The sequence below is a fragment of the Cariama cristata genome, unplaced genomic scaffold (assembly GCF_000690535.1).
Source record: "Cariama cristata isolate BGI_N322 unplaced genomic scaffold, ASM69053v1 scaffold33949, whole genome shotgun sequence".
In the NCBI taxonomy this organism is placed as follows: Eukaryota; Metazoa; Chordata; class Aves; order Cariamiformes; family Cariamidae; genus Cariama; species Cariama cristata.
The window spans coordinates 8,994-19,810 of record NW_009637964.1 but is presented as its reverse complement, the minus strand read 5'-3'; the positions used below and the strand labels follow the sequence as shown (position 1 = coordinate 19,810).

Genomic DNA, 10,817 nt, shown 5'->3' with positions numbered 1-10,817 from the left:
TGAGGGGATTAGTGGGGGGAAGAAGATTTGTGGGGGGATGGTGGGAGGAGAAGGCCGGGCAGGGATGAAGGGATGAGGGGAAAACGCCCGTGAGGGGATGATGGCGCTGGGGCGTCCTGGCGTGCTGGCTCTGGTTCCGGGGTGCCCCTTGTTCCCCTCTGTGACATCCCCTCACCCGGTTTCCCCGTTGCCTTCCGCAGGGCCCACCGCGCTGCTCCTCCCTGCAGGCCCCCATCATGCTGCTCTCGGGGCACGAAGGAGAGGTGTACTGCTGCAAGTTTCACCCCAACGGCAACACCCTTGCTTCTGCCGGCTTCGACAGGCTCATCCGTAAGTTCCAGACAGCACTTTCCTAGCTGGCCCTGCGGAGGACTGGGGCTTATACGAATTCAGGCTGTTGTGCTTGTGTTGAGGTTTTATCTCAGCTGTCAGCTTGCTGGGTCCTGAGCATGAAGTGCTTCATCAGGAGGGGTACAAGAGACTTCTTCCAGCTCCTCTGGCAGGTCGCTGGCCAGCTGGTGTAGGCCCTTCCTCAGATGGGGCTGATAATGCACCTTGTTGGTCACAGCCCTGTGTTCCCAGGCCCCTTGCAGAGGTTACTGTCAGTTTGTGTTTGACTGCAGCAGTGCACAGAAATACAACTTTTAATGCTTTGGGTTACTGAGGTGATTTTTCCTAATAAATTCAGCTTGATCTAAAACCGTAAATCAGCTGTCTGTCCTTCCGGGGCTCACATGATACTTCTTTATTGCTACGCATCATCCTGGATTGGAGACAACAGTGGTGATGGTACATAGTTTGTTGTGCTGAATTCCCAGAGAACGACTCTGTCCACAGCAGGGAGGTGTTTCCGTGTTTCCTCTACTTACATCTCCCTTCCTTTCTCCCAGTGCTGTGGAATGTCTATGGGGACTGCGATAATTATGCCACCCTGAAGGGACACAGCGGGGCGGTTATGGAGCTGCACTATAACACAGATGGCAGGTAAGTGGCGTGCAGATGGCTTTTGGCCTCAGGCCTGGCTTTTTCTGAAGGAGGGTGCTTACTGCTGGCCAGAGTTCCTCAGAGCACCTCATCATTGTCCCTGCTCGGTCCATGGCACATATGGCAAGCGCTTGTAGCGTGACTTTCCTGGATAAGGAGTAGTGCCTACTTGAGACTGAGCAAAGGATGTGGAGTCGCCCGTGACCCAGCAGTGCATAAGTGTCTTGAGGAACAAGGAAAAGTTTGTGTTGGTCATGTGGGAGACACTTGGGGGGGAAAGAAAACAAATGAGATATTTGTGAATTTAAAAGGCTGTTCTACTGTTGTATCTGAGCTATTGCTACTGAGCTTTCCTTCCTCTGTTTGTGTCAGACAGTATTTGAGGAGGTGTAAAACTAATTTATATGAAGTGGAGTTTAAGGGGAGTGCCTTCAGTATAGCTGTCCCACTGTCAATCAGTCTGCTCTGAAATGCCACCCGTGTCTTGGTATATGGGGGAAATTCTTCTCCGTGGCGTATTCCCACTGAATATTTCAAGCGTTGATTGCAGAACTTGAGAGTAAAAAAGGTGGGAGGGGAAAAGTGTTTCCAAAATTGAGAACCTCACAGCGATTCTTTTCTGCAGCATGCTCTTCTCAGCATCCACAGACAAAACCGTGGCTGTGTGGGATAGTGAGACTGGAGAAAGAGTGAAGAGACTGAAGGGCCATACCTCGTTTGTTAACTCCTGTTACCCAGCAAGGCGAGGACCCCAGCTTGTCTGTACAGGCAGTGATGACGGGACAGTGAAGGTCAGTATATTGTGTAAGGTGAAAATCTGCAATGAAAATACAATAGGATCTCTGAAAGAAATTTTTAGAGTCTTCCCTTTTAAGCAAGCTAAATTCAGCCTTTCGTTACTCTTATAATTTTATATCTAATACCTTTGATTTCAGAAATAAAAAATTTGAAATAAAATCTGACTGCTCCTTTTTTTCTGTAATTCTTGGGGGGGCGTTGCTTAAGAAGATTCATCTGCTCAGTCGTACTCTTTCCACTGAACTGCATTAACAAAACACAAGAAAGGCAAGCCGTTACTGAAATCTCGCATGCGAGCCCCTTCTTCCCTCCCCGCGTTCCTGCGCTCCAACCACACCAGAGTTTTACTATATTTTTATAGAGATCTGAAAGAGAGGATTTCAGGAGAGCGTTCTGAGTCTCTGCCAAGTATCTGTGCAACTTCCTGTAATTTTGTTAAATATTGTTAAATATCTCTCTGCAACTTTTACAACTGCCATGTCTTTTCAGCTATGGGATATCAGGAAAAAAGCTGCAGTCCAGACATTTCAGAACACGTACCAGGTCTTGGCTGTAACTTTCAATGACACAAGTGATCAGATCATATCTGGAGGCATCGACAACGATATTAAGGTAGGGACGCCTGCGTCCTCATGTGTCTTTCCAACGTGCGCACCTTTGGCATCCTGTCACATCTTGCATTGGTGAAGGACAAGTGTCAAAGCCTGTTAGTTAATTTTACAGTCACAGGAACCACGTGGACACACTGTGTCCAACCTTGCTGTTGATATAGGGCCAATAAACTGCAAGAGAGTTGCTCCCGGGCTGTTTGCCACGTGACAGCCTGGGCAGCCCTGGCATTCCCGACCAGGCGTCCCAGCCCTGCTGTCACGTGCTGGAGCTGATACGGTATGCTGGCTTTTCTGGCAGCTTGTGCCCATCCCGGAGGCTCTAGGGCCATATATGAGGTAAACTAAAGAAAATGTGGTGACGCATCCACACTCCTCTGCCCTCTGCTCCAGTTTGCAGCTTACTTTGTCACCTGCTAGTGTGGAAAGTTCTTATTTAAGAGCGAGCTCAATGTTTCATTCAGCTGGTAACTGAGAGTCTCCTGATAGCTGTACGGTTCAGTCTGTCTTACTGTCCTTTTAGCCTCGTGCTCCAGCCTTACCTAGGCATGTGGAGCATGTGCTTGTCAGAGAGCTGTGGCTAAGCGTAGCACTGACATGAGATTTGTTCCAACTGCTCCTCTTTGGGAAAGAGCAGCCTGAAATTTTGGGGGTTGGACAACTCCTGCTCTGTGCCATCAGTTGGTGGAATTTGGGAGCTGAGGCAGCTATAGCCAGATAGAGAGGGATTCCTGCATGCATGGGGCTGCTGACGTTGAACTCCTTGGTGGTTGAACACGTTTGGTTAGAAGTCTTCTAAGGGGAAAATTCAATTTGTCCTACAACACACACAAAATTCTAGCCTCATATTTTAGCCTTTCAGACCCCCCCAACTGGAATCGAAAGCTGATGTCATCAGCTAACTGATCAGTACCTAGGTGAAACGCTTTGGAAACAGCAGTTCCAACAGTTTTGGCTCTCTTTTTATTAAACCGCAATGTTGTCTCTGAAAGGTGTGGGACCTTCGTCAGAACAAGCTCACTTACACGATGAGAGGACATGCAGACTCGGTGACAGGCCTCAGTCTGAGTTCAGAAGGCTCCTACCTGCTCTCCAATGCAATGGACAACACAGGTACGTCCTACCTGATGTGAGAGCACAACTGTCAGGCGCTGCTCTCTTACACCAGCTTTGCATGGCATTATGAAAGGAACAGCTCAGATTGTTTGACGTAGAAAAGCAAGAGCCAGACATGGGGATGGGCTGAAGGGAGTTTGGCTCCAGAGATAAAACTTGAATTCTTCTTGTTACGCCGGTGACAGTCACGTCCTTTGGAGGGAGAGAGCAGCTGCATCAGAAGGATTTGTCACGTCTCCCAAAGGGCAGTGAGGACATGAGCTATGGCACACATTATTTGCGCAGACAGTTGAATGTGATCTTGGTCTGGCTCTTGTCAGGGCAGTTTGGCTGTTTCCCCGCAGCAGGGAATGTGACAGCACAGTTCCCAAATTGCCTGTCTCCTGTGTTGGGGTGCTCAGCGAAGCTCATCTGATTAGAAGCATGATCATGGAGTGTGTTAGAATAAAGCAAGTCCTCATGTAAGGAGATGGTGGCTCATTTATGTAATAGTTGTTTTGGATTTTTACCCTCCTGTTGGCATTGGTCTTGGTGTAATCATAAATTTCTGCATTTGACCTTTCATATCAAAGCTTTCTGCAGGGAAAAGCTGCTGGTTTCCTTTTGCTTCTGAGGAAACCTAGCCATGAAGAGAGCAAGGAGCATGACCAAGTCTTTGCTCATTAGCAGCATGTCTTAGGAAAAGGAGCATTTCCAGAAGCTGACCTTGACCCCATGCCTCTGCCATCTTCAGCTAATTACTGTGAGCTCTCTGTTGCAGTTCGCATCTGGGATGTGCGACCGTTTGCCCCTAAAGAGAGATGTGTAAAAATTTTCCAGGGGAACGTACATAATTTTGAAAAGGTAAGTGTACTGCAGACCAAAACATGATTGTTTGGAAAATGCTGCTGCTATTAACTTTTCTGTAAATTGTTTTTTAAATTCAAGTTTAAACCAAAAAGGCTTTAATAAGAACTCAAAGAAAGATTAATGCACGAAGTGGGATTCCAATTAAAGCTGCAGTAACAAGATTTTGTTGCTCGGTTCAGCTGTAATTAGCTGTAAATTAAGTATTTTCTACATTTACTATCTACTTTGTGTAAAATAACAAGGCACTGGCTGTTTCCAGCAATAAAATAAAGTCTGTAATTACCATCTTATCTTCTGAAGGGAGATCATTAAAGTGGTGCTCATGATATTTAAAGTCTTCTGGTGATTTTAATTCAAGTAGAAGGGGAAAACTAGATCTTCCTTTGGAAATAGATCTGTGCACGTTCTTTTATTTTAGAATCTTCTGAGGTGCTCTTGGTCCCCGGATGGGAGTAAAATCGCAGGGGGATCGGCAGACAGGTGAGTTACCACGGCATTCGTCAGTTACCATCAATCCCAAACAGTTTTACAGGCACTCCTGAAATGAGTTAGATCATGAATAAGTCTGAAAATATAATGAATAAAAAATAAAATGAATCTCAGGACTCAAAGTTGTGTATAGAGATGTGAAGACCCAAACAAACCCCTATGGTCTTCTGTGAGCGTTGTCTGCCCTGATTACAACAGTGAAGTCTTTATATTGCCTTTGTGTCAGCAGAGGAGCACCGTCTAGTTTTAAAATCTTAGTATTGTTGTCAAAAGCTGACTAGAGGTCTGCATTGCTGCTTATCTTCAGCCATAGGATCCAACACTAGGACCAGCAGATGACACAAGTATGGTTGTCAGTGAACTAGGTCCCTTGTGGTCGTACCAGCAGATGCTTGTGAGAGTCTTCGAGATGCAGGGAGTCTGGGGAAGTGTGTGGGTTATACTGCTAAGGACCACAAATACCAGTTAAATTGCTGGTGGCGGCTTGCAGGAGGCACCGGTGGTGTTCAGGGATCATTCTTGATCCTTACTTTAATTAATGAGTAAGAAGAAATAAAGATCTGACAAAATTAGCACATATTGGACTTTTAAATGAGATATTCTGTAAACTAATGCAACTGAGGAGTAAAATGGGTAGAGGGAAGAAGCCAGCAGACACTGAAGGTCACCATGAAGGATACCAGCCTCCGCTGGAGCAAATCCAGATGCACTCTTGGTGACATCGAGACAGAAATTCCTGCACGCTGGAGTCCAGGGCATGGAGCAGTAATAATCAGCAAATTAATGAGTTTCTGATAGAGGATAGGGAGAACTTCAGCTGTCACTGTCCAGATACAGTGGGGCCAGCTGTCACAGCAGGTGACTGAGACCTAACTCTCCTTTCCAGTCGTGCTGGGCAGTAACAGCGGTGCACGGGCTGGAGGAACACCTGCGTGTTAACTTGCTGAGGCTGTGGCTGATCCGTTCAGCAGCAAAGTATGACTGGAAGTCTTGGGTTAGTTCTGCAGATGCTGATGTAGCTTTGTGGTCTGACAGCAACTTTGTTGTGACATTCGTGCGGAAGAGCACACAGCCAGGTCCCAGGGCTGCTTAGACTGGGCTGCTCAAATCTTTCTGCTATCTCAGCTTTTAGATTGTTTGTTGTTTTTTTTTTTTTTGAGAAAGAGTATCTGCTGGAAAAGGAAAGCAAGATTAAAGAAACATTTCATTTGTCTGAGTACAAAATAGTTCCCCAATGATTACTCTTTTTTCTACATTACGTGGAGCATGTGTGTACGTTGAAGGGACAATTACCTGAATATTTTTTTTTGCTGTTGAGCCCTTCAGAAGGGTTATACTAAAAACAGCTACTTAAAGTGCTTGCCTGCTTTGCAATACCAGTTAAAAACACAACAGCAGAGTGCTTTGAGAAAGCATTCAACACCATTCTTGCCTGCTAGATAAAATAGTTGTGCTTGAAGAAATCCTGCTTTAAGTAACATTCATGACTTAAGTTGCAGGCTTGAATTTTTTCCTTTTTGTGTGTTTCAAGAAAATAAGTGAAAGAGTAGCACCAGCCTGCAAATGAATGCTCCTAACAAAGCAGATCTGCCCTGTGTTGGTATCCAGTGTCCTCTCTATCTAGCCAGCAAGTGTTACAAATGATTCAGTGCTTTTCTGGGGTGGAAAAGAAGCTCAGTTCTATTTCAGTTAAAAGACAGGCTAATTGTACAAGTGAATCTTGTTCTTCGTCCGGTCTGCAAAGCCCTGACAAATGGAAGGGAACAGGTGAAACTGAGGAACCCATTGTTGGGAGCTTTGCATAAGCCTGAAACGGTCCGGCCTTGGTATTCAGAGCTTGGGCTGCGTGCAGGGCTGATGAAAGAGCTGTTGATCTCCAGTATGTTTGAATTCATGCAGGTGAGACATGGGGATGCACAGTGGCAACTGCAGCAGCCCTCCTTTGGAGGGGTGTAATGCAGTAGATTGATTTTACACATGTTTTGTGGGCTGTCCCCTGTGCCCTCACCCTCTGCAGTCCCCTGTAAATAGCCTTAGTGATGCCCCTGGGGTGTGTGGGCAGCAGAGCTGCCCTTCACGCCAAACCCAGCCATTTACTGCCCTGCCGCTTCCCTTTTCTGCCCCGGCAGATTATGTTTTAGCTGCCAGTCACCTCCCTAAAGAACAAAATGAGAAGGCAGAGTGAGTGTCATCCAGACCTGGCACCTTTCCCCAGCCACCTATTTTTTTTTCAGAGCTGTGAACCTTGTAACTAATGCCATTTCATGTGGCGAGGCTGTTGTGTTTGGGAGGGAGTGATGGAGCATTCCTGTGCAGCGGGGTTGCAGCATCGCCTTGCCTGGGTTGTAGGATGTTGCTCAGGGCTCTTCTCATTTTGATGTGATAAAAAATCCCACTCTCTCCTATGATTTCTCACCATAACCGGGGTGAACGCATCACTCTGCTTTCTGGTGGAGTTACTGCACTGTGCAGGCAGCAATCGGCGCCCGTGAGGGACAAGCACTGATCTTGGATACAGTGTGATTTACAGCAAGGCACTGTTTCCCCTACTCTGAGACCATTTATAAGCGTCACCTGAAAGCTGATACAGGAGTTTCTTTCTGCTCTCCTGCCTGAAGGATCCCGGTGGCTTCTGCGCTGCCCTTCGGCTAAGGTGCAGTGCACAGGCAGCGATGGCAGCCTGCAGCGAGGCCTGCAGGAACTTAATCAAAGGAATCAATGAAATCTGATCAGCCCCCTAATAAATGCTGGGAAGCGAATCATTACTTTAATGGCACAACAGGAAGAAATCCATATATTCAGCTGCTGGCTGTGAGGGATTACACCATCACAGGGGCTAGGGGAGCACCTGGGCTCCTCCTCCCTGCTTGCCAGCCAGCCCAAACCAAGAGTGACCGCCGGGCTTGCAGGGAGATATTTGTGAGGGTGAGAATTCTCCTTCACACTCCCAACGCTAATTTTCTTCCTTAGCCCACTGTGTCCCTGCTATATTGAGGGTCTCTACAGCCTCATGCTTTCAAATCCGTCTCCGTGCCATGAGGGGTGAAATGGGGCTGCTGTGCTGTGACGGCGGCGAGGCTTTTGCCACCAAATTGACACGTTAGCTCCTACCTGCTCTGACCTCTGCTCTTCTGGATTTGGCAGTGCAGCATTTTGCTCCTGAGAAGCTCCTTGTTTATCCGCACTAAGAGCTGCATTGGGAGGCAGCTGCTTTCCCTTCTCAAATGCCTGCACTCATAATGACTCTCTTGTAGGTTTGTCTACGTGTGGGACACCACATCCAGGCGGATTTTGTACAAGCTGCCAGGCCACGCTGGCTCAGTGAACGAACTGGCTTTCCATCCAGAGGAACCCATTAGTAAGTCCTTCTCACCTCAAGTCAACTGGGGAAATAGTTCTGGGGCTGGCTGAACTGCTGAGCCTCTGGAAAACGGCGCCAAAATTGCCTGTGGCCCCAAGTATCAGACAAATTCAGAGGTAGCAGACTCCTGCTTGCTCCTCTCCTATAGATAGGAGGTGGGCTGGGTACGCCCTGGGGTCCGGGGTGAGCACGGGGGCTCTGTTTCTGTGTCCTGCTCAGGTGAAGAGCTGGGTGGGGGCACCCATACAGCAGCAGGGTGGCTAGTGGGCTGGGCTGGTGGTCACCTGCAGGTGGCTGTGAGCTGTGGCTTGCCTGCCGCTTGCCTAGGGCTTGTCCAGACTTCCCAAGGGCCGTACAAAAAGGTTTTGGGGTACCTAGGTTTTGAGACCAGGGATATATCACCGTATTTTTGGTGATTATATGAGGACAGTGATCACCTGGGAGCATCTCTCCAACCTGGCATCTCTTAATTTATCCAAAAGCTGCAGGAAGCAAAGGTGGCTCTTTGCACGGCAGGTTTTGTCCCCATTGTAGAGGTGTCCAGCACGTGGCACTACATATCAGCGCTGGGTGAGACAATGCTCGTGGTGGCTTTTTCAGAACCATTTTAACCACCGTGCGTTAGCTGAGACCAGATTTCCTATCAGTTTCTTGGTGCAGCGTGCGGCCCAGGCAGGACCGCAGGGTGCTGTTTGTTTCTATGGAAACACTTGCACCATCGGCCAGGTCACCACATCGCTCCAGCCAAAAATTGACAAGAGTCAACCCCGAAGCGAAGCCAAGAGCTCGGTTCTGCCCAGGATGACAGTCTCTGCAGCAGGGCAGTGAGTTATGGGTTTGTTCCTTGGTTATTCATTGCCCTGTCTTCAGATTGGAGACTGCTGGAATAGCGGAGCGATCTCTCCTCTCTGGTTTGGAGCAGATTGTTTGCAATTGTATTCTGCTGAGCTCCTCTTTGTGAATCAATCACTCGGCTTAAAATAAAAATTAAAAACCTATCCAGGCGTTGCATGTGAGTTATGCAATTGATTTCTGTTAACATCTGGGAATCTTAATCTCGTAAATCACTGCACCCGCTCCACGATACTCATCTGCACGGGAGGGTGCACGGGGAGCCAAAATGTGGGAAGGTGACAGACACCAGTCCGCGAATTCCTGTAGAAATCCCCCAAATCTCTCCTGGACTTGAACGAAACCGTTGTCGGTGTCAAGAGCAGCGCTTCTGGGTCATTCTTTTGATGTTTGTGTCTTGAATCCCCCGAAGAGCCTTTTCTGCGTGAAGGTGGTTCGGTGGTGCGTTGTAGTTGGGTACCAGCTGCATTTTGCATTTTGCCTCTTCTGATAAAAAAAAAATAACAGCTCGGGGAGGCTCTCCTGGCCAGGCTGTGCCCTCTAGCGGCATGCGGTCCCGGCGGTTTGCGGTCTGAACCTTCCTTGCAATGAAAATAACGCTTCAGGATGCTTGAGAGCGTTAACAGCGTGATTATCCGCCTCTTTTTATCCTTTTAATGCTTAGACGTTACAGGCAGTACGCCGTTACTCCTGCCTTGGGACAGAGGAATGGCAGCCACGACGCAGAGCGTGTGATTAGGTGTCAGAGTAGTAATTCCATGAAGTGGTTTTTTGGGGAGCAAATGAAATTTGGCTTGCTAGATCACTCACAGCAAGCGAAATGAGTAGTTCAATTCAAATGATGTGTCGTTAGCGGAGGTCTCAAACTGTCGTGTTTAATTTTCATATTCTTCTCTTCCCTCTCTCTCTCTCCCTCAGTACTCTCTGCATCCAGCGACAAAAGACTCTATATGGGGGAGATCCAGTGAAGCTGATGAGGAGATGGTGGGATTCGTGCCCTCGCGATCCGTGGTTTACAGAAGTCGAATCGACTTGCTGCTCACCGCTGCTAGCCCCCCTCATGCTTACGGCAGTGGGAAAACGTTGAAGCAGCTTGATGTGAGAAGCCGCCCTCTCGCAGGCTGTAATGTCTGCATGGTCTCGCTGTACAGCTTTTTTCCAACCCCCCTCCTGCCCTCTTCTTTGGGGAGGAAGGAAAATTTGGAATTGAAAGGAATTTGGTTTTGGCTGTCCCACCAACAATTAAACCCTTACCCAGATCACTTGAAATTGGTAACATTTGTTTAAAGTCCATATGTGGCTTGTATGTTCCCTGTCCGGTTTCTCTTGTTTTTTTATACGGTCAAAACTGAAATAGATAGCTTTTTACAAGAACTGTGTGGATGGAATTTATTGTTTTGTTTTACTTTTCTATTGTACAATACTAAATCAAGGCCCTCGCTCGTATATAATCCCAGAAAACCACAGATGTTAACTTCAGAAGAGCAGCTTTATTTTTTATTCATGGCAATAAAAATGACCACACTTGAAATCCTGTTTTCATCTTTTGAGTAAAATCCTGCCTTCTGTTATAAATAAATGTAAAGGGAGTGAGTTTTCTGTGACAGGCACGGTCTATTCAGTGCTCAGCGGTGGGAGTACCAGACCGGCTGCATGTCCCCTCTCCCTAACCAGGCTGGCAGGAGGGTGCTACGAGATGGTGGCAGGTCCTCAAGCAGGTTAGATCTGTACCTCATATACCTGTGGCTGACTGCTGGGAC

At 47.5% G+C, this 10,817-nt stretch overlaps 1 protein-coding gene across 1 annotated transcript; it reads left to right on the top strand.

Moving 5' to 3' along the window:
• Nucleotides 1-191: 191 nt before the first annotated feature.
• Nucleotides 192-10,428, top strand: SNRNP40 (small nuclear ribonucleoprotein 40kDa (U5); the record flags this gene model as incomplete). The annotated part of the gene is made up of 9 exons (XM_009708545.1): nt 192-330; nt 891-984; nt 1,610-1,775; nt 2,272-2,394; nt 3,383-3,503; nt 4,267-4,349; nt 4,774-4,835; nt 8,099-8,202; nt 9,976-10,428. Coding segments are annotated over 9 exons (942 nt in total), but the record flags the coding sequence as incomplete, so codon positions are not given.
• Between the last annotated feature and the right edge of the window lie 389 nt (nt 10,429-10,817).